Source organism: Aspergillus ambiguus (assembly GCF_047715705.1).
Source record: "Aspergillus ambiguus strain CBS 117.58 unplaced genomic scaffold BDV59scaffold_8, whole genome shotgun sequence".
In the NCBI taxonomy this organism is placed as follows: Eukaryota; Fungi; Ascomycota; class Eurotiomycetes; order Eurotiales; family Aspergillaceae; genus Aspergillus; species Aspergillus ambiguus.
Genome location: NW_027395521.1, coordinates 626,529 through 647,477, shown reverse-complemented (window position 1 = coordinate 647,477; position 20,949 = coordinate 626,529). Strand labels below are relative to the sequence as shown.

The 20,949-nt window shown below is 50.8% G+C and overlaps 8 protein-coding genes across 8 annotated transcripts; 4 read left to right on the top strand and 4 right to left on the bottom strand.

The window, feature by feature from the left end:
- Window positions 1-994, bottom strand: BDV59DRAFT_211964 (uncharacterized protein; the record flags this gene model as incomplete). Its single annotated transcript, XM_073695917.1, has 1 exon — window positions 1-994. The coding sequence occupies exon 1, from the start codon at window positions 919-921 to the stop codon at window positions 1-3; it is 921 nt and encodes a 306-aa protein (XP_073549946.1). The 5' UTR covers window positions 922-994.
- A 606-nt stretch (window positions 995-1,600) lies between these two features.
- BDV59DRAFT_174610 (putative aldo-keto reductase (YakC)) lies at window positions 1,601-3,085 on the top strand. The gene is made up of 6 exons (XM_073689107.1): window positions 1,601-1,889; window positions 1,949-2,027; window positions 2,082-2,222; window positions 2,269-2,382; window positions 2,432-2,626; window positions 2,684-3,085. The coding sequence occupies exons 1-6, from the start codon at window positions 1,731-1,733 to the stop codon at window positions 2,977-2,979; spliced, it is 984 nt and encodes a 327-aa protein (XP_073549945.1). The 5' UTR covers window positions 1,601-1,730; the 3' UTR covers window positions 2,980-3,085.
- A 351-nt stretch (window positions 3,086-3,436) lies between these two features.
- BDV59DRAFT_174609 (uncharacterized protein) lies at window positions 3,437-4,170 on the bottom strand. The gene is made up of 2 exons (XM_073689106.1): window positions 3,656-4,170; window positions 3,437-3,585 (listed from the first exon to the last, which is right to left on the bottom strand). Exon 1 carries the CDS (start codon window positions 4,012-4,014, stop codon window positions 3,664-3,666), a length of 351 nt encoding a protein of 116 aa, XP_073549944.1. The 5' UTR covers window positions 4,015-4,170; the 3' UTR covers window positions 3,437-3,585; window positions 3,656-3,663.
- A 4,936-nt stretch (window positions 4,171-9,106) lies between these two features.
- Window positions 9,107-10,404, bottom strand: BDV59DRAFT_174607 (uncharacterized protein). Its single transcript, XM_073689105.1, has 2 exons — window positions 9,800-10,404; window positions 9,107-9,731 (listed from the first exon to the last, which is right to left on the bottom strand). The coding sequence occupies exons 1-2, from the start codon at window positions 10,183-10,185 to the stop codon at window positions 9,206-9,208; spliced, it is 912 nt and encodes a 303-aa protein (XP_073549943.1). The 5' UTR covers window positions 10,186-10,404; the 3' UTR covers window positions 9,107-9,205.
- Window positions 10,405-10,910: 506 nt separating this feature from the next.
- Window positions 10,911-14,515, top strand: BDV59DRAFT_200427 (multicopper oxidase-domain-containing protein; the record flags this gene model as incomplete). The annotated part of the gene is made up of 7 exons (XM_073693580.1): window positions 10,911-11,509; window positions 11,560-11,680; window positions 12,750-12,901; window positions 12,957-13,009; window positions 13,064-14,016; window positions 14,071-14,282; window positions 14,329-14,515. The coding sequence occupies 7 exons, from the start codon at window positions 10,911-10,913 to the stop codon at window positions 14,513-14,515; spliced, it is 2,277 nt and encodes a 758-aa protein (XP_073549942.1).
- A 13-nt stretch (window positions 14,516-14,528) lies between these two features.
- BDV59DRAFT_160639 (ribosome biosynthesis protein RRB1) lies at window positions 14,529-16,390 on the bottom strand. The gene is made up of 3 exons (XM_073687546.1): window positions 16,108-16,390; window positions 14,775-16,041; window positions 14,529-14,725 (listed from the first exon to the last, which is right to left on the bottom strand). The coding sequence occupies exons 1-3, from the start codon at window positions 16,304-16,306 to the stop codon at window positions 14,701-14,703; spliced, it is 1,491 nt and encodes a 496-aa protein (XP_073549941.1). The 5' UTR covers window positions 16,307-16,390; the 3' UTR covers window positions 14,529-14,700.
- A 131-nt stretch (window positions 16,391-16,521) lies between these two features.
- BDV59DRAFT_174601 (Spg1/Tem1 GTP-binding protein) lies at window positions 16,522-18,521 on the top strand. The gene is made up of 3 exons (XM_073689104.1): window positions 16,522-17,673; window positions 17,727-17,801; window positions 17,848-18,521. The coding sequence occupies exons 1-3, from the start codon at window positions 16,969-16,971 to the stop codon at window positions 17,944-17,946; spliced, it is 879 nt and encodes a 292-aa protein (XP_073549940.1). The 5' UTR covers window positions 16,522-16,968; the 3' UTR covers window positions 17,947-18,521.
- A 127-nt stretch (window positions 18,522-18,648) lies between these two features.
- BDV59DRAFT_174597 (uncharacterized protein) lies at window positions 18,649-20,923 on the top strand. Its single transcript, XM_073689103.1, has 6 exons — window positions 18,649-19,052; window positions 19,123-19,547; window positions 19,598-20,291; window positions 20,344-20,453; window positions 20,509-20,608; window positions 20,658-20,923. Exons 1-6 carry the CDS (start codon window positions 18,821-18,823, stop codon window positions 20,807-20,809), a joined length of 1,713 nt encoding a protein of 570 aa, XP_073549939.1. The 5' UTR covers window positions 18,649-18,820; the 3' UTR covers window positions 20,810-20,923.
- Window positions 20,924-20,949: the final 26 nt, after the last annotated feature.

Sequence of the window (20,949 nt, the reverse complement as noted above, 5' to 3'; positions counted from 1 at the left end):
CTATAATCCCACAAAATGCTTCTCTGCAAATTCTTCGAACGTGGTCAAGGCTCCATCGACCATCTTCAAAGTCTCAGCAACCCGGCTTTCGGTATTAGGTCCAAAATATCCTACTTCATCCATGAATCGCATCATGCTAACAAGTCTCTCTCCCTGTTCGGGCTTCATGAAACCAGCGTATACCTCTTCCGGCAGGCGAACATAATTCACCTGCTTCCCAGACACCCGGGATATAATCTCAGCAATCTGTGCGTAACTGTACAGCTTGGTCGCAGCGTAGAGCGTAGTACCAGATGACTTCTCTGGGTCAGACAACAAGGACGCGACAAACGTCCCCGAGTTACCGACGATATCAATCAGAGGAATCTGCGCGTCGGGCGAGACCACATTGGCAATACGGTACGTGCCATCACCGGCGGGTTGAGGCGCCATGTAAGTTATCAGGTTCTGCATGAAGGCGCCTGGGGCGAAGAATGCGGATTTTAAGGGCAGGGAGCGGAGGTACGCCTCCGCCTCTGCTTTGGAGTCAAAAGCATCTACAGGTCCGCCGTTCCATAGCCCGGCAGTGTTCACTTCCGTGCTGTAGATGAGGAACTTGACACCAGCGGCAACGGCTGCGTCCCCCACGGCTTTGACTTGTCGGAACTCCCGTTCCTTCAGGTCGGCCTCGTACTCGGTGAAGGTGATCAGGACAACCGAGTGCGCGCCTTCCAGGGCTGCGGGGAGAGAGGATGGATTGTTGATGTCCGCCTGAACAACCTCAATTCCTTGCCTTGCAAGCTCCTGGGCGGGCCCTTTTGAGGCATCGCGAGTGATTGCGCGAATTGAGTACTGTTTCGAGAGCTCCGGGTGATTGTGTACGAAGGTGAGGATCGAGTGGCCTTGCTGGCCGGTAGCGCCGAAGATGACGAGCTTAGACATGATTTTGAAGGGTTATGGGAAGGCAGTAATGTTTTGCACTTCTGCTTACACTGTATCTGATGCTTTTTGGGAGGTTACAGCCTCATTTATATACAATTTTCTTGACTGCTCTGGGATATAGTAACTTGGATCGGTCGAGGTCTCGGAGACCGATTGTCGGTTTTATCGGCTCTACCCGTTACGTCACAATCAGAACTATAACCATCGCACCTACACTCGGACTTGCGAGGTGAGTGAACAGTAGAACGTGTAAGATTGGCAGCAGGTAGGTATGTAACAGACGATTCTGAGAATATTTTTGTATATACTGCAGAGCAAAGCAGTCGTCAAGGCTTTGAGATATACCGAACAGTCAGGACTCTAAGTATGTATGGGTCCGGTGTTGTCGGAGTTAAGATTAACTCCCTGTCAGCAACAGACCGTCAGGACTGTGCCTTATTATTTCGCAGTAAAACCACAATATATCATGTTTACTCCGTTAAGATGCTAATAATGAGCATAGAAGTGGAGCTTATTGCAATTTAGATCTGGCCGGAGTGGGTAGATATACTCCAACAGCGTGAAGAAGAACGGACATTAAGCTCTAACCCCGCCGTCGGAAGGTGTAATCCCCGCCTATGGTTGGCTTAACCGATACCGATGACTGTAAGCAGCGGAGGTCATTCTACCTTGCCGACATCATCTCTGGCGCGGAAGTGGGATATTTAACTAGCCATCGCCGTCTACTTGTTCACAAGTGTCCAACTGCCGGTCGCACACCACAGAACTATACGTATCAACGTTCAAGATACTCTCCCATTCACGCGGACATGGCCAAAACACTTCCTTTTGGGAACATTGAAGTTCCAACACCTGGCTTTGGTGCCATGGGCCTTAGCTTTGGCCTAGGAAACAACTTGAGCTATGAGGAGGCCGAACCGGTCCTGCTGAAGGCGATTGAATTGGGATGCACCTTCTGGGATACTGCTGTAGGTGACCGCTCCTCCAAGTACCCACACGATCGCATCACTAACAGGCTGCAACAAAGGTTGTCTACCAAGCTGGTGTGAACGAGAAGCTGCTAGGCGATTTCATCCGCAAGCACAACCTTCGTGAGAAGGTTTTTGGTGAGTGCCTTGTCGATTCCAAATGACGATCTTGTGTTGACCAATTTCCTATAGTTGCTTCGAAATGCGGCTTCGATGTCTTTGGGGGAGGTTCGGTCACCAATTCTCCATCGCACATTAAGGAGTATATCGAAGGCACCATAGAACGACTTGGATTTGCCCCTGACCTATACTACCTACATCGCATTGATCCCAGTGAGTCGATTAGCCATGATCTGAAGGTGCCTACTAAATTGCATAGAAACCCCTCTCGAAGAGTCTATTCCGGCGCTTGATGAGCTGCGCAAGGCAGGGAAGACCAAATATATCGGCCTTTCCGAATGCTCGGCTGCGACTCTGCGCAAGGCTAACTCGAGTATGACCACCCCTTGCTCCTTATCAACTTTTGTTAACTGAATAATTAGTCGCCAAAATTGACGCCGTCCAGGCAGAGTACTCCGCTTTCGAGACGATACACGAAACGGATGGTCTTATTGATACCTGCAAGGAGTTGGGGGTTGCCTACGTCGCATATAGCCCTCTCGGAAAAGGCTGGCTCACCGATAACTTCGACTACAAATCTCCGGATGATTTTGCGCCAAACGACTTCCGCCGTACCGGTGAGTACTCCTTTGCGAGAATGTCCCTTTTCTCGTTGCTGAAAGAATTGTATCTAGTACCAAAATTCCAAGGAGAAAACTTCTATAAGAATCGCGCCATCGTCGAGGAAATCAAGAAGCTTGCTTCTCGAAAGGGCTGTACAACGGGGCAGGTTGCGCTCGCCTGGGTTGCTGCCCAGGGCATGATTGCCATCCCAGGCACCACTAAGGTGAACCGGTTGCAGGAAAACTGGTCATCCCGCGATATCCAGCTGACCGAGGAGGAGAAGCAAGAAATGCGCAAAATCATTGATCATGCTAAGCCACACGGTGACAGATATGCACCCGCACAACAGGCCCTGGTGGGACATTAGAACTGCTGGATATATATGATACTGTTCTTAGCAAGTCTGCATAATTTCCGAGGTGGGACAAACCTCAGCATTCAATCCACCTCATATAAAATATGTATATCTGGACCGTATGAAATAAAAATCACAAATATGTAAATAAAGTGCAGAGGAAAAGGTCAATAGTTGTAAATATACTAAAACTAACTAAAGCTATTTCGCACTTAGTCATCGATATACTACTCCTTTGTCTTTATAATAGCATCCCCGCACCTAATAACACTAACTAGAATTATATTTACAAGAACATACTACTCCATAGTATCCTGCAACTTCAAACAACAATCTACGCAAGCAACTATAAAGATAAGCGTCCAGAACTGCTCTTACTGCATCTAGCGGCCGTACGTCTACTAGTGAGAACCAAATTGCAGTAGGCTTATATATTCTTTACTACTAATGAGTGACTGATGCGAAACTTGCTTTGTCCAACATGGGCGATTCTCCTAAAGCAATGCTAGTTGCCTGTCTTTCTTGCTGGCTAACCACCATACCCGTATTGCCCGCTTCTTTCCTCAATCCGCTAAACGATGTTGATGGGAGCTTATGGAGGAGCCAACCCGGCTGTGACTGTTTAATTCCCCAAAGACCACGTTAATTACTCGTTTCTATTACTGTTGGAGGAGAAAATTTAACATACCTTTAGGCCTAGTTCTGTGAGACACTAGCAGCAGTCTTCTCCCCGTTCGGCGAATGACCATCGATGTTGTAGCATTGCCGTGATTGGAAATAATCTCCATTATTCGACCACGTGTCATATAGGAATGTCTCGCCAGTGCATGTACCGGAACCGTAAAATGAGATTCGCTTTCCCTTAGGACCCCATCCATTTTCCCGGTAAGACCTAAAAACAGGCAATGGGCCTGTACAAACACCACTATCAACGGTGCGTGCTGTGGCTGAGCCTGTGCAATCACGACCAGAGTAGACCAAGATGCCGGTGGACAGGCTACCTTGAATAAAGGCAGCTGAGGCAATAAGGATCTTGGAATAATGCATTTTCAGAAGCGTTAAAGTACCTAAAACGTTTTTTGCCCTTGAAGATAAGATTGAAAGAATTGGAGTGAAAGATGTTCAGATTTGATGAACAGATACTTCTGATGGAGAAGTAGGAGTCAGTTTATATATGTGCTGTAAGTAGACGCCAAGGTGTCAGGCATCCTAGAGGAGTCAAGATAACCCAGGCAGGACATATTGTGATTCAGCTGAGAAGGTCTATCACATAACCGACGCCATTGCAAAGCCTCTGCGTTTCCCACTCCACCTCTATCAGCTTGTTCTAATGCCTCATCCATGGACTAATCACGATGTACTATAAGGCGGTGAGATACGCATGGTTAGCATCTTATTGCTATGTAATACGACTGGGCGTCTTTTAATGGTGCGTAATACGACAGAGCATGTTTTATTGATAGGCAATACGACAGAGCATGCTACCTTACTTTAGGAATACCATTCTCTTGTCTCATTCTCAGTTTTCTTTGTTTCCAGCTTTAGCATCAATTATTCGTTCAATGGCCTGTTCCACAAACCAATTGAGCTTCCCATCCTCTGCACCACTGCTGTGATAGCCGACTTGTAGGCAGTTGGCATCTAGATACTATTCCAGCCACAGGTCTTCATCAGTTCACTCGATACCGCTCCTACATGGTGTGATCTGGGCGCTGTGGACTCCCACAAATCCACTCCCACCCAAGAGCTTCATTGGTGACCAGCGCAGGGGTGGGGCTAGTGGCGCTCCATGTAAGTCGCTGCGGCCTCCAAATCATCTGGGTCAATTGCTCAGCTCCTGCTAGAGGATTAGACACATAGCTGACAGTTTCGGCTGATCATCCTGTCTTGGATCAGGAATTTTGTCTATCATGACCAGACTGATTAGTGACCTAATGTTTACTACCAGGAAAAAAATCGATCCAGCTTTGATTGAGAAGAAAGACAAAGAACTTTTCTATAGCACTTAGGTCGCATGACTGACATCTGACTGGGATCAGGCCGGTCATGACTCGAGTGTCAGCGCCGCTTTTTGTGGAAGATCAGCCAGAAAGTTATTAAATATGACTTGACTGGTAACTTATACTGTGGGACACTGATTTGATATTTTCCAGGTTGGCGTTTCGTTTTTATGCGCAATACTCGAACGGATAAATTTCGACGCCAAGTTCAAGATATCTAATACTGACATATGCTAGAAAGCACCAACGCAATCGGCTCAGAAGAACGTTGATACTGCTCTTAACTTCCTGCGACTCTTTCACATGGACAAGAGTCTGAGGATTCATGGAGTTTTATAGTTCTGCCATACGGACTCCGTTCCCCTCTCCGCCTGGGTTTCTGAACTAAGATTAGCCTTTTTTTAGGTATGGTGCCTGTCTGCTTGATATCCGCACGATATCCTTGGTAACCGGCTATAGACAGTGTACTTAATGTAGAGCTATCTTAAGGAGAAAAGCCTCGTGTGTGCTGCTACCGCCTTCCACGGCATCTGGGCAAGAACATCCATCCCGTCGACGGCCAGAAGCGAACGGGATAAAACTTGATAGACCCTAGGTGTCAGGGTCTGATGCGAGCCCTCAGACAGATCTCACGCAAGACCGCTGGCTTATGTTTATGTCCATTGATAAATGCTAAACTAAACAAACAGCACTGGACTAAGTGGACTACTAACTATGATCTGTCCATAGATTATTTAATCAAAACTGGAGGTTACTGAGAAATAATAGACTACGGGCGATTAATCCTCGTATAAGCAATCCACTAGCATTAGATTCCAAAAACTTTTCAGTCAGAACTATATCTATTTATACGAAGGGCCATCTAAATATAAGCTATAGGAAGTTAGATTCCCTAACATAAAGGTATATAGGGGTAATGCTGTTGTTATTTTAATCTATGTTAGTTTTTTCCACCTTTTAGCGCAAACTACGCAGCCTGTTTGCAAGGTACAGTCCTTGGAGACAATATTACAATGGCTTAGAAGAGATCCTAGTTTGTCGATATCAAACGGCCTTCGCTTCCCTTTTGAGCTGACAATCTAGCAATCTTCACACAGCAGTGGAGAAGAATAGAGCAGTGACACTTGCAGAAATGGTTTCCGGTTGCCCCTATTCTCACTAGTTCTATGGGACTAGTACACCGTAGTGGGCACTGCCTCCCTCAGCCTACGTGGCGGGCCCTTGGATTTAAGCTGATCCGCAGGTTGTGTATCAAATGGAGCTAACTCATGCTGACATCCTCTTCATCCTCTAGCCCAAGTCTAAATAGAAGAATCCGCCCCCAAACTACCGAATACACGCTAAATTAGCAGCCGGCGCCTTTATTCATACCCCGTATGGCTGGTACGTCTCCTATATCCCCACTGGACAGTCCGGACGAACTGTACTTAGTAATGATCTCTCTATCGGCTCTCAGGAGAATTAAATAAACTTGCTGCCTTGACCAACTGTCACAGTGCTGCGAAAAGCTCAAAACATGCCCACTCAGACACTGGCCCCGACATGGTCCCCTACAAGCTGTCCAGCCTCAGCCGATCTTTATGAAATCTGGATCACTACCAACGGCCTCTTTTTCTTCCTAGGCCCCCTGACTGCAACTTCTGGTTGCGCACCGTCAAGTTATACCCCAACCAGCCCCTATTATGCTGCCTCCTGCCCAACGAGCAATACATCAGCTTGCGTCCATGGCCTCTACGATGAGACAACTGTCTGTTGCCCAGAGTTAGTATACTGCCTATTCTGTCTGCTGTTGGCCAACTTGGGCTTACAATAGCTGTAACTAGTGCACGTTCCATGAGCTGTACAGGATCACCGCGAACTTACAACTCACACCCGTTTAGCTGCGTACGTGGTGTTCGCGAACTCATATACTGCTATATTCACAACGACCTCTGTTTTCGGCGGCGCATCTGAGGGAACGGGTACGGTGACAACCACGCTTACCCCCAATTTCGATGCGATCAACGCGTATGGACTAGAATATATCCCGGTAACGATTTTCTCCTGCTTGGGTACCCTGTCAACGATCTCTGAGATGAGAATTCCTCTCCCAGATGACAACTACAAGTGGCCCTACACCAACAGCAACTGGTGCCACCACGGCAACTGCTTCACCAACAACTGGAGCTGCTTCTTCAACTGAATCACAGAATAGTAGTGGGAGTCTATCCGGAGGGGCCATTGCCGGAATAGTGGTCGGCGTGTTCGCTTTCGTCATCATCCTCGCACTGGTTTGGAATCGCAAGAGAATAATGGCGTGGATACATCGAAAGACCGCGCCGCGGCCAGGTCCAACAGACCATGGGTTACATGCCAATATGTTCCAGCCGGGCCCCGGACAGTACCCTAATGTATATTCCGCGCCGCCAGCGATAATTCACCCTCCAGAGCTGGAATCGACGAGAGAACCTGCTGAGCTCCCATCAAAGTTTCCGGTAGCAGAGAAGAGCGCTTAGCCATAGCAGAAGGCAACGTTATTTTTAATATAGGGCAGATACTCCTTTCGGCGGGATTGTACATATTTTGACGTTCTGAGCCCAGTAGGCTCATTATAGGCGACGGTTCTACGGTAATTGAAATGTTGATTGGGTTTGGAGCGTGGTTGGCGTAGGGGCTATGTAGATGGGGATTTCTAATAAGTTGACTATCTCTGGATAACTGTCAGGGGCCTTGAGACTGTCTGACGCCCCTGGAATAGTCTGTCCGTTTCCCTTCTTTCCCCAAGATACTTATCCTGTCAGTTTCAGAACCCATGTAAGGAGATAATAGCACAAGGCAATTGTGTGTCTAATAGCATCATTACAATTTCACTAGTTCCTTGGATGGTAAGACATAGACGAGTTGTCCAAACTTGCTCCAAGTAACTGTAAAACAAGACTGCGCCAAAAGCCTCGGAAACTATCCGGGGTACGTGAAATAATTGACTTGGAAATCATCGCAACGCCGCATAATTACCGACAAGTCCACCAAGTAGAGTAAAATAAGCTGTTGCGCACGCCGTATGGCGAATCCGATGCATGGAAGGGTGCCCATGCCCGAGAGAAACAGCAAATGAAGATAGAACAAGTCCTAAAAACGGACCGTACACAGACAAGAAACGGTAGGGCCTTTTCATCCCAATTGATGTTGCAGTTACCTGCAGCAGAATAGTAGTCGTAAGCGCAATTGTCATTAGAAGTCCAAACATGCGACCCTGACCCCTGAAAAGAACGGCCATCCCTTTGACTCCAGATTTGAGATCGTCTTCGGTATCCTGAGTGGCGTACAGAACGTCGTAAAAGACTATAATGCAAAGGAAAGCTCCGGCCATGCAGACTGTAGGAAGCCTTGCCGTATCCGACCATGGATCAACGTTCAAGACATGTGCAGACATCACAATTAACCACGAGAAATTGAATCCGAGGATGAGTTGTGCAAAGTGGGTGAATCGTTTGCCAAAAGGGTAGATGAATGTTGCAAGTGTGACTATCGCGACATCCAGAAAACAGTCCTTGTTCATACCGCGCAATAACAATAGCTCCAGCAGTATAAGTTGAGTGGTGAAGATAGTTCCTTTGACCCTTGTTAAAGCGCCGCGGGCCACCGGACGCAGACGGCATCTGGCTGTTTGGCGGTCAAGGTCGCTATCGACGACGTCGTTCCAAGCACATCCAGCACCTCGGTGCATCCATACATAAAGACAGAGCCGCAGAGCATTTCTTCTGGCGGTGGGGTCTTCTAGAGGAACATTGCCAATAGTGGAGGCATACATCAGGCCAATTAGACAAGGGAGGGAACCTAGGAAGAGCGACGCTGGGTGTATGCGCATCAGCTCTGCGTAAGGTACCCACGATGCAGGAAGGTAGGAAAGTGGCCCTGACGTTGGGGGAACGTATTTGTCTGGATATTTGTCGCTATTGTCTTTCGTCGCCATCTTGCCCCTAGATCTTATGATCGAATATGGTGGGAACATATAGCATCGAACAAGGGAATGTCAGGACATCTGCTCGTTTTATATCCATCTCGTATCCAACCGTTTGATTTGCAATACGGCTGTGTATCTTACTTTGCTTTTTCTAAAGTGTAAAATTAACTAGGAAGCGCAAAATTCAAAATCAGCCCTTTGATATATATTCTCGCCAAACAGTTCGGCAATGCAGGCGTCATCCAGATGGAAAGCTGCATTAGCCGCCAGGACATGTTCAAGTACTAACAAGCTACTATGGATTTTTCCCTTTCCTAAAAGCTTTCATCAAACGTAGACTGTTCGCCTTTGCTTCCCTCATCTTCTTGTCATTTCTTTTCTTCACATACTCGCTGTCGAGACGCCTTAGCTCCCAGAGCATTGCCAAAGCAGTGGCTACAATTATGGCACTCGTTGCAGCCGACGTCGATGGAGCCAACAGCAACACCCCTTCACTATGGGGCTGTGAAAGCGACACGCCGAGGCCAATGTGATGATATATCGCTTGCACTTGGGACTCGCCCGTCGCGGCACCCTCTGGCGGTATACAAACCAGGGTATACCGCAGAGGCCCATGCTCGACCGGGTGGATTTGCCATTGGAAAGTAGGCATGCCTGGTTCTCTGGGAACACTGAAAGAAAAATACGGGTGCTTGAAGGTGCCTTCCCGAGTCTCTGATGCGCTGATAGGGTATGAGCTCGTCATGGAGACCTTTCGATTGGATCCGTGTCGGCCTTGCATGGTGACACAGCATATTTCGCTGTCAGCTGTGCCAATTGCTCTGGTTCAGTTAGAACTCTACGTCGCTTTCACCCAGGCTGGACTGTCAAGTCAAACTCGTGTACTTACATCTCTACCTCCGGACATGGTTCTGTCGGTTGCCCGCGATATTGCACCGACCCTATCACGATCTCACGGTCACCAGCATGGATGAGATCCGCGTTACACACTACTGCAAGGTCGTCTCCTCCATCGTCGCGAGGTCGCTTCATCAATCCTAGGCTCACGGTGTACTTGCTGGACCCGATGGGAGCGTCGCGGACGGTTTCTGCATACCTCATGCTGATGTCGTACAGTCGGAGATGAGACAAACTGCTGTCGTGTCGAGGGACGTACAGTGCTCGGGATAGGTGGGCTGGAGTGGCCGAGAGTTCGCGTCCGAGCTGGACTGCAATGTTGTGCCAGTTGTTTCTATCATCCTGTTGATGAGAGGCGTAGATTTCCCAACCAGTCATGCCTATCGAACCGACCGCAGAGGCGTCAGCCGTGTATGTACCTGGCAGATCAAAGTAAAAAAGGTTGCCTGCCCTTGATCAGGCGAGAGTGCTAGACCATTCCACAGATATCGGTGGATCTGATCTGGGCAATGGTCGGGTTTTAATCCTGAAAGCAAAACGAGAGCGTCACACTCATGACCTCCCAGGCTTTGTCCTATTTTGCTCATGATGTTTACCCATTTTGGGAAGCAAATTAAGCCACGAGGGCCTCGGTGGCGGACTCTAGCTGCTTATATCTCGGGACTAGTTCGTGTGTCGGGCAAAGTGGACAACGCCAGTGCGGGGTAAGATCAGGCATCGGCATTGGCTCTTGCGGTGTGACTGAAGGGAAACTCTGTGTTCGCTGAGGGTTTATATAATTGCATCCCTATTTTATGTCGGTGGGATGTGTCTGGCTCATTTCTTGTAGACTGCTGCCCCATGGTTGATGATCATTTCGCTTGGTAATCAACACGCGATCTCAGCTAATTTACAGAAGCAGAGAGGAGGGGAACAGCATTTTGATTGGAATGCATTGCAGCTTGGCAGGGCAGTATGCGTCATTACCTGGTCGATCGTCTGTAGATGGAGAGGTTGAGTCATGCGATAAGAGAGTCTGGGATCAGATAAATAGCGAGACAAAGGATGTCCAGAAGCGAACCGAGAATATCACCAGTATCGAGAGGCCCAGTTGATAAACAAACATGCCCAACGGAAAGAACATTGTCTTCGACGTCGTCGGCACCCTCGTCTGCTACGATCGCATTGTCCACGCTGTCGATACTCGCCTCGGCGACAGACTGCGCGAGATCCATGTGAACCCCTACCATTTCGTGAACACTTGGATCGAAATCGCCGAAAGAGAGTACACATACCTTAGCATCTCGAAGAATTACATCCCATTCGATGTATGTTTCGAGCAATTGTTCCATCGCACGTTATGGATGGCCGGCATTAAGGACCCCGCAACGTTTGCCACCAAAGACGACCTTTCCCACATCATGTCCGAATACGAGCGCCTGGACATGAGACCTGGGGCATCAGAATGTGTAGCGAAGCTCCGCAAGGCCGGCTTTACTGTCTGGGCCTTGACGGCCGGTGACAGAACCCGGGTGGGCAAGTATTTTGTCCAGGCGGGGATAGAAATGCCCGAGGAAAATCTGCTCTCCTGCGACATGCATGGTGTTGGAAAGCCAGAGCCCCTTGCGTATAAGCCACTGCTGGAGAGACTGCTTGAGGAAGGGGGTTCGCCTTGGTTTGCCGCCGCGCACGCCTGGGACTCTTCGGCGGCTCGCCGAGTAGGGTATGTTTTCTCACTGGGTTGGATAAAGTTGACCGCTGAGAAGTGTATAGGTTCAAGGCTGCGTATTGTACGGTGCTGGAGGGAGAGCCTGTGCCTGGGCTGTTTGGAGAGATGCATGTCACTGCCGAAACGCTGCCGGAGATGGCGGATAAGATCATTGCCAACGAGATGGTCTAGAAAGCAACATGAGGCAGGTACACTGCGGCTGCTGTCACTGTGGGGGATTTGAATATTCTTGCGGAAGATGATTTACAAAAGACCTTGAAGGATATTGAGTGATTGTAATAGGTCTACTCGGTATTATGGGCAACCTAGGATATGTATACATTGCGGCGTCCTTTCCCACCGTAAAACCCTATGCATGTGTTCTAGTTCGCGAAAAAATCTGTATCAAGTAACAAGCCAGGTTACAAGTATGGATCGACACTGATGGACTGGTCACCACTATTCCCCTCATGAATTAAAATTACGGTGTAGGCTCGATAAACAAGGTTTTCCAATGCGAAACAAGCTTAAATAGGAGCTACTGTCAGGGCATTGCCACGATACACCAGCGTACCTTGCATGCCGAGAATGGTGAGTGACAAAAACAAAAGCAACTGGAACGTATTTTATATAAATAAGAATATACGCATATAGACTGCCTGTTTCTCTCGTTCGTCACTGGCGGGAAAATCCATCAGCAGACTGGCGAGTCAGGTAACTCCACTCGGACCTCAGCTGCCTCCCATATAGTGCCGACACATGCATAAGTTTTTCGGCTCTATGCCTAGGGCAACTCGGCACTGGGTGCCGCGGAAACGGACTATCAGTGTCTCCTCATTAAATATCTAAACACTCACTAGTGGTGAATCTTCAGCATCTCTGCGGGGTAGCTGAAGGATGTAGATCCGGGGGCAGGGGTACGGTATATAAAGCGATCTATGGAATTTGCACCATCGGTTTTCAATTATACTCTTAATTAATCTCGTATTTTGGAAGGATGAGCGTCCCCTCGGGATATTTGGGCGTGTGTCTCCTGATTGCTCTTTTGATAGATTGCAGCTTCGGGATTTATATTGGCCCCCGAGACAGCTCCTATTGCGAGAATACACCGACATCTCGCGGTTGTTGGGGTGACTATAATATAGATACCGACTACCAGACCGTAACGCCAGACACTGGGGTCACTAGAGAAGTATATCAGTCATAGAGCTTGCGCCCTGTCTTATTTCCTACTGTACTCATGATATCTTATTAGTACTGGCTAGCTGTCCAAAACCGCACGCTCGCCCCCGATGGCTACGAACGCCAGGTCCTGGTGTTCAACGGAACGTATCCTGGGCCCTTAATCGAAGCCGACTGGGGGGACACCGTCATTATCCACGTTACCAACCAGTTGACGGACAACGGGTGAGCTACACGTCTACCCATTGGTCAGCACTCTGCTAATCTGAGAAACCTGTAGGACCGCCATCCATTGGCATGGTATCCGTCAACATGGGACCAACCAGTTTGACGGTAAATCCACGTTCTCCTCTTGTTCGATCACGTACTGAGAATGTCGGAATCCAGGAGTCCCCGGCGTCACCCAATGCCCCATCGCTCCGGGCGATACCATGACATACAAGTTCTGCTTGACGCAGTATGGCACATCATGGTACCACGCGCACTGGAGTCTCCAGCTTGCCGATGGGCTATATGGGCCGATCAAGATAAACGGGCCAGCCACCGCAGACTACGACATCGACCTGGGGCCAGTCTTCATCACGGAATGGTTCCATGAGAGTGCGTTCGTCAAATGGGTCGAGAACACGATGTATGGCGGCCTGCCGGTTCGCCCGAACGCTGTAGCCGAGAACGGCCTGATTAACGGGACGAACAACTTCCCCTGTGGCGACACGGATGACCCCGCCTGCAAGGGCACGGGCAAACGGTCGGAGGTGGTATTCCAGAAGGGGAAAAAATACAGGCTAAGGATCATCGACGCGCAGGTCGACGGGTGGATGAAGTTCACCATCGATGGACACAAATTGACGGTCATCGCGGCGGATTTCGTGCCCATCGTGCCGTACGAAACGGAGAGCATTCTCATGACCTCTGGGCAGCGGTACGATGTGATCGTGGAGGCGAACCAGGACGGGGGGAATTTCTGGATGAGATCTATCTACCAGACTGCGTGCAATATCCTCAGCATTGACCGGAATGAGATCTGGGGCATTGTCCGGTATGAGGGTGCGCCTGCGACGGACCCGACGACCGAGAAATGGGATTCTGTGACGAATTCCTGCGGGGACGAGCCGTACGACAAGCTCGTTCCGCATGTTGGGAAGAATGTTGGCGAAGTCGTCGATATGGAGCATTTTAACCTGGGCTGGTTTTACGAAACGGATCTGGTCTTCCACTGGACCATCAACAAGGATGCGTTTGTTCTGGACTGGGCGAATCCGACGAATCTCATGGTTTACCAGAACAAGACGGAATTTCCGGATAACTATGGTGTTTTCGAGATTCCAGCCGATAAAAAGGTGAGCGACTCTTCTGTCTCTGGAAGAATGTGGCATATGCTGAGGCTCTCGCAGTGGACGTATTGGGTCATCCAGGACTTCACCGTAGTGAACGCGTACCATCCGTTCCACCTTCATGGACATGACTTCTTTATTCTCGCCCAAGGGAGAGGCATATATAATAAGTTGACGGTCGAGCTGAATCGGGTAAATCCTCCACGGAGAGATACGGCGACGATGGATGGATCGGGGTACATCGTGATTGCCTTTGAGAATGACAACCCAGGGTTCGTTATCCCAGCTCTGATCTTCAACAGGGGCTAACTCCTATAGTGCCTGGCTCATGCATTGTCACATTGCCTGGCATGCGAGTCAAAGCATGGCCGTGCAGTTTGTGGAGCGGCCGTCCGAGATAACTCCCTTGATCGACACCATCTCCGATGAATTCGATTCGATGTGCGCCAACTGGGATGAGTATTATAAGACTTCCTTGTACAAACAGGACGACTCGGGAATCTAGAACCCGACGTGATCAATAGACAGAATCGCTAGCTTCCTACATTCACGGATGACGCAATGGTATCGTGTCCAAGTAGTTGTCTATGGGAATAATTTTCATTAAGTCGGTGTCATCAAATTTTGGGACGATATATACGTGTAGGCCTTTCATCAACACATGCCAAACAATGCGAGGTGCTTTTCGATTTAGACACTGATTGTCTTGAACACCCTGTATAGGAATTAGTATATGCCATTGTAGAGATGTCGGGGAGACTTACCCAAATCCGCCGCCGCCCGTTGCCATCACCGTTCCCGGCATCTGGGCTTGCCAGTGGACTTCCTTAACAGACTCCATGTAGTGCACGAAGAGCAATTGCGGAGGCACGTCGGACATGCCGGCCTCGCGGCTCTCTTCCTCATCCAACTCCACGGCCAGATCCCACAGGGTGACAGTGTTGTCTGCTGACCCCACGGCCACCACACTGTCGTCAGTCGGGTGCCATTCGATACTGGTGATGGGTTCACGGTGGAAGTCGAACGCGGCCACGGGCGAGGGTTTGAGTTGGGCAGAGGGCGCAGAGGCATTCGGCTTCCAGTGTCTCAGATCCCACACAGCCCATTGGCCGTCATCCGCGCCGGTGGCAAGGAGATGGAAGGTCTGGTTGGACCAGGTCATCACGTTGACATCGGTGTTGGAGACCTTCACATCGACGGCGGGCTTGCGCGACTTCGATCGGACGTCCCACACCTTCACGGTACCATCACTGCTGGCGGAGGCAAACACATTGCGCTCATTGGGCGACCACTGCAGCTCCTCGACGGACGAGGAGTGTCCGGTGAACGGCCGTGTATCCGTGACCCAACCGCCGCCTTCTGTGCGTGTCGTGACGTAGATCAACCCGTCATTGTCACCGGTAAGCAGCTTTCCGAGAGGCTGGAGAGGCGACCAATCGAGGGCGTAACCCTCGGACTTGTGCATGCGAAGAGTCGATAGGGGTTTCGAGGCCGACGGCGGGATCATGGTACCGGGGACATCGAAGCTGGTGAGGTGTTGCGTGACGTCGTGAATGACGACCTGGGAATTTTCGAGCATGGTAGCCGTGACGGTCTGCGGAGGCTTGGAGTAGTCGCCCGACTGGGACGGGGTCTGATGGGCGCGAATGCGGTTGGTGGTGGATGGGAGCGGGATGCTCTTGGACTCCAAGATCGGCTCGCCCATGTCGTCGTCCGAGTCGGAGTCACTCTCGGAATCCGTTTCGTTTTCCTTCTCCATCTTGCTCAGGCCACTCATCTTCAGCACCATCAGCTCGTTCTCCTTGGCGCGACTTCCCTCGGCCTGGGTGCCGGCCACTGCATAGACCGTTGCGGGGTACGTCCTGCGGTTATCGCCCAGGGAATCGCGCACGATGTCGAACGACAGACAGGGCCACGGGGTCGTCAGGGTGTGCAACATGTCGTAAGTCGAGGGATCAGGCGAGAGGACCTCTCCTGGGGCCAGCTTTGTCCGGCCGGGAATGAATGTCTGCTGGTCGACCTCCATGGCATCTGCGGTCTGGTCAGAATTTGCGATGGGACTTCACCCAGGAAAAGACGCAACTGTAATTGACGCACCTTTTTCTTCCTCCTCCCGTTCGGCATCTGGACGACCGTCCACACCGGCCTCCAGGATCTCATCTTCACTCTCAAATTCGTCCTCGAACTCGTCCTCGAACTCCCCCACCTCGTCCGGGGGCGCCTCAGCAACGGGGCGCTCTCCGGCCTTGAGAGCGGCGGGCTGGTCGTCGGAAGCGTCTGCGGCTCTCTTGGACATGGTGGAAGAAAGCAATGAAAGAGAGGGGGTCTCGGGGGACTGTCGACGAGCCAGTCGTGCAGCGCGGGATGGGAGATGGAGAAGACGGAGAGGTTTTTTTTTTTTGAGTTTCCTTTTTGGGACACACTCGCGCTAAGCCTATCGCGGCCTAGCGTCGATCAACCCAGTGGCTTCAGTTTGTTTGGACTTCGCACTCGATTCTCTTTCTCTCTTTCTCTCGGGTTGATCTTCTTCTCTTCTCCATGTCTCTCGCTATCCAGGTGCTGTAGAGTGCCTCTTCTCACCACTCCCGCCGTCTTGCTGTGCCGTCTTGGACACTCCCAATCCGCCGGCTCAGGTGGATCCCTTTCTTTGCTCAGCTGAGCCCGTACAAACAAACCCGCTCAGCTGTCTCCCGCTGAGGCTGATCCTTTTCTCCCTCGAGGCACAGACCAGGAGAGAATTTTCCCTTGACGAGACTTGCCCGGGACATCATCCTGTCCCAATCTCCATATTCCGTCGTCTCCATGAATCTGGTCGACCCGTCCGTCTGACCCAAACGCCCGCAAATTCGGTTGGTTCAGCTCCCCCGCTCCACTGCCGCCGAACCACTCTTGTTTACATCTCTCTCTTCCCCAGCTTGTCCACCTCCCCCATCCTCCCCGATCGAAGACACCGACACGATGGAAACGATTCCCAATCCCGGCGTACCCGACCCCGTCGAACAGCAGGCGCAGGAGTCCCCGGCTCCGTTCGACGCCACCCAACCCGCTCACCCCGCCTCCGGAGCCGCAGAAGAACCGAGTGCGGCCGTGTATCACCGCAGTGGATATAACAGCGACTCCCACGCCCAGTACTCATCGTTAACTCATCAACCACCACCTCCGACGTCATCCCGACCGAGCTCGGGGCTCTCTGGAGATCGATATGCTCCGTCTCAGGAGGTGGCGCCAAAACCGTCTCAGACACAACAACAGACCAAGAACAGTGTCGTGATCAAGGTTGGGATGGTCGGGGATGCACAGATCGGCAAGACCAGTTTGATGGTGAAATACGTGGAGGGTAGCTGGGATGAAGATTACATCCAAACGTTGGGGGTCAACTTCATGGAGAAAACCATCTCCATCCGTAACACGGAAATCACATTTTCGATCTGGGATCTGGGCGGACAGCGGGAGTTTGTCAATATGCTCCCCCTCGTCTGCAACGATGCCGTCGCCATTCTCTTCATGTTCGACCTCACGCGCAAAAGTACGCTGAATTCCATCAAGGAGTGGTATCGTCAGGGCCGGGGATTCAACAAGACGGCCATTCCATTCCTGGTCGGGACCAAATACGATCATTTTGTCAACTTCCCTCGGGAGGACCAGGAAGAGATTTCCATCCAGGTGTGTCATATTCCCTCTTGGCCTGATCTGGTCCGGTGTGTTAACGTCGGTAGGCAAAACGATTTGCCAAGGCGATGAAGGCCAGCTTGATCTTCAGCAGTACCAGTCACAGCATCAACGTACAGAAGGTATGACTCCTGTCTCCTTCGCTCGAGCCTCCGCTGACCACGCTAGATCTTCAAAATTGTCCTCGCCAAGGCCTTCGACCTGAAGTGCACCATTCCGGAGATCGAAAACATCGGCGAACCCCTGCTGCTATACAAGAACGTCTAGAATCACGACACCACCGGAGAAGCGCACTAACGATTATGTACATGGGACGACGTGATGCTGACGATGAAGGCTCTTCTTGTTCAGACTAGAGGGTGGAACCGCCGGGCCAGAGACCGAAGGATCAAGAAGGCATGGTCCGGGTCATTCGGTGACTGGGTGTATAAGATTTCTTTCGTTGTTTAATTTCTTTTCCTCTTCTCTCCTTCAGCATTGGGATGCGTCCAGGATTTCTTTGACTACGGATTTTCTTCCCTTCAATCTCTTTCCTTTCCTTGTATCTGTTCAATTCCCACTTGTGTTTTCTTTTCTCTTTTCTTTTCTTTTCTTTTCTACTCTTCGATTTACGTTTCTTTCCTTCCTGCGCGAGGAGGGACCTGCCAAGTGACTATGGGGCTGGGATCTTGGTCACTTAACCCAAGCCTGTGATGGATATCGTCGATAGGTACTACATAGGACGAGCCGTTGGAGGCATTAATACAAGAGTTCATGTGGAATCGGGGTTTGGCCGAGATGCCCTCGGCTATTGACCTGGTCAATCGCCGACGCCCATGCATACCAAATTTGGGAATTATGCCAGTATAACAAGCACAACTCTCCCCAGCTGTTCCAATAGGAGGGATGCTGATTCAGCCCCCATGCGGGGAAACTCCGATCAATAGAATCGATTCTAGATCCAGTCAAGTCACCTGCTCCATCCCACCCCTCTTCTTCTTCTTCTTCGCTTCTCCTCTTCTTTCATCGCCTACTCCCTCTCCAGGGCTTCCTGACGGTCCTCCGTATACTTCCATCCTCCGCGTCTGCCCATGCCGCTGTCCGCCGTTGACTACTCCCCCGCAGCGCTCAACGCTCAGCGACACTTGCCCCGCAAGCTGCCATGAGAATCGGACGGGGATGTGAACGTTGTCGCCTTCGTCATATTCGGTGCACCATCCGTACGGGCGCTTCGTCATGTAACGCCTGCTCCCATCTGGGCCGCATTTGTCGTCTGGACCCGCCGTTTCGCTTCAAGACGGTCCGTCATGTCTATCAGAAAAGCAACGGCACGGCCTCCAAGTTTGAACTGGAGTGGAATTCAGGGCAGACTTGGGTGACCGTCCCGAAGAACTGTAGGTGTCCTCTGCCTGGTCTACATGGCATTATTCGACGCATCTTGATCACTCGGACTAAGAACAGCAGTGACCTTTGTCCACGAGTCGGAAGACTCAACAGATGGTGGAACGAGCGACACCGGCTCTCAGCCCCGCGAGGAACCCAAGATCTCCCCAGACCCTATTGCTGGATCAGTCCCTGATGTCTTCTCTACGTTGGCCCAGGTCCCCTTCCCGGGATCCATGTCTCTGCCGGACGAGATGACCAGACTACAGCCAATGGGGAGCTCCGCGGCCTCAATCGCGTCAGTCCCCGACTCAAGACACCACTCGTCATCTTCTGCAATCTCCCCACAGGCCCTGAACGGTGTCTCCCCGCTACCGCCCATGAGCCCCTGGACGGCTGTTACGCCCCCGTTGAGCCCGCAAAATGCTCGGACCGTCACCGACTTGCAGTTAAGCGCTCGAGAGGCCGCTCTTCTACGGTTATTCATCCACAAGATAGCGCCCCTGGTAAATGTCCCCGTCACAAACCACCTGAACCTACCACTAATCACTCGTAGACTGATATCTGTGATTTGCAATCCCATTTCTCCACCGAAGTTCCCCGCCGTGCGGTTCAAGTACCCATGGTTCTCAAAGCTGTCCTCTGCTTATCCGCTCGACTCGACGCCATCATGTCCAATACCAGTGATTGGGAAGCTTCCGAGTACCACGGACAATGCCTGGAGCTCCTCATTGCCGCCCTTGCACAGCCGGAAGACACCTACGACGACAACCTTCTCATCACCGTTGTGATCTTGCGGGTATACGAGGAGCTGGAGCGGTCCAGAGATGAACGCTGTCACTTCTTCGGATCAAACCGTCTCCTCAATCGGATGTCAACCGCCGCGTCCTCCGGCGGCATCGCCGAGGCCGTCAGTTGGCAGTTTCTCCGCCAGGCGATTTATGCATCCATCGTCCAGTTCCAGCCGATGCAACTCGACCTCGCGAACTATGAACGGTCAACTGTCTTCCAGCGGAGAGATGACGCAGCATACGCGAACGTGATCATCTTTCTCTGCGCCAAAATTATCCAGCTCTACCCGCAGTCGCATTCCTGCGTCGTGGACGAGTCGTGCTGGCGCCACCTCTCGGAAAGCGTGGAGCAATGGTTCCAGTCTCGGCCTGTGAGCTGGCAGCCGCTGCAGTACAAGGACGCCGATCCGAACGCCGAGCGGCCCTTTCCGGAGTCGTGGATCATGTCTCCATCTGCGGGTATGTATCGCTATTGCGTGGTGTAAGGATGCACTGACCGGTGTGGTTGTAGTTGTTGGATTGCAGTATTATCACACCTGTCGTATCCTGCTCACCCTGTCGGATCGCCATTGGGGCATCGAAAGTGATTACGAGCTTGCGCGGCTGCGACGCATGGAAGAGGTGAGAGCTCCGAGATCGAATGCGTGGCGCAGTTCTAACAGACTTGTTTGCATAGAACACTGTCGCATCGCATGTTGTTCAGGTGATTGGACTATCCATGTCAAATGAAACAGTCGAGAACGCCTATTTCATGGCTTGTCACCTATTGCATCGATGTAATGATGTCTTTCCTGCTGTATGTTGATGTGTAACTGACAGATCTAGATGGATATTGTCTCAAACACCCGGCCGAACACCGGGGCTCGTTGGAGTTCCTTAGGCGCGTGGAAAAGGCAGTTGGATGGCGGACAGCCTGGATGGTGGATGAATTGGAGGGGCAATGGGAGGAGCTTTCAGGTCTGGATTTGAGGAGTTGATTATGACTGTATGTGCTGTATAGACAATAGAAGTATAGAGGCATCGGAGGTGTTGGTATATGTATTTATTGCGTCTCCGTTGCATTAGTGTATGCGAGCATCTGGAGTTCTTCGGAGGCTTTGAAACATATCTAAATCGT

Coding starts and splice junctions, on each gene's coding strand:
- BDV59DRAFT_174607 (XM_073689105.1), bottom strand. CDS start 10,185: ATGACTGGTTGGGAAATCTACGCCTCTCATCAACAGGATGATAGAAAC. Junction 9,732..9,799: donor CCATGTCCGGAGGTAGAGAT/GTAAGTACACGA, acceptor TAACTGAACCAG/AGCAATTGGCACAGCTGACA.
- BDV59DRAFT_174609 (XM_073689106.1), bottom strand. CDS start 4,014: ATGCATTATTCCAAGATCCTTATTGCCTCAGCTGCCTTTATTCAAGGT.
- BDV59DRAFT_160639 (XM_073687546.1), bottom strand. CDS start 16,306: ATGTCCAAGAGAGCCGCAGACGCTTCCGACGACCAGCCCGCCGCTCTC. Junction 16,042..16,107: donor ACGGGAGGAGGAAGAAAAAG/GTGCGTCAATTA, acceptor ACCAGACCGCAG/ATGCCATGGAGGTCGACCAG. Junction 14,726..14,774: donor ACGGGCGGCGGCGGATTTGG/GTAAGTCTCCCC, acceptor ATTCCTATACAG/GGTGTTCAAGACAATCAGTG.
- BDV59DRAFT_174601 (XM_073689104.1), top strand. CDS start 16,969: ATGGAAACGATTCCCAATCCCGGCGTACCCGACCCCGTCGAACAGCAG. Junction 17,674..17,726: donor AGGAAGAGATTTCCATCCAG/GTGTGTCATATT, acceptor TAACGTCGGTAG/GCAAAACGATTTGCCAAGGC. Junction 17,802..17,847: donor ACAGCATCAACGTACAGAAG/GTATGACTCCTG, acceptor TGACCACGCTAG/ATCTTCAAAATTGTCCTCGC.
- BDV59DRAFT_174610 (XM_073689107.1), top strand. CDS start 1,731: ATGGCCAAAACACTTCCTTTTGGGAACATTGAAGTTCCAACACCTGGC. Junction 2,028..2,081: donor CCTTCGTGAGAAGGTTTTTG/GTGAGTGCCTTG, acceptor AATTTCCTATAG/TTGCTTCGAAATGCGGCTTC. Junction 2,223..2,268: donor CCTACATCGCATTGATCCCA/GTGAGTCGATTA, acceptor TAAATTGCATAG/AAACCCCTCTCGAAGAGTCT.
- BDV59DRAFT_174597 (XM_073689103.1), top strand. CDS start 18,821: ATGAGAATCGGACGGGGATGTGAACGTTGTCGCCTTCGTCATATTCGG. Junction 19,548..19,597: donor TCCACAAGATAGCGCCCCTG/GTAAATGTCCCC, acceptor AATCACTCGTAG/ACTGATATCTGTGATTTGCA. Junction 20,609..20,657: donor TTGTCACCTATTGCATCGAT/GTAATGATGTCT, acceptor TGACAGATCTAG/ATGGATATTGTCTCAAACAC.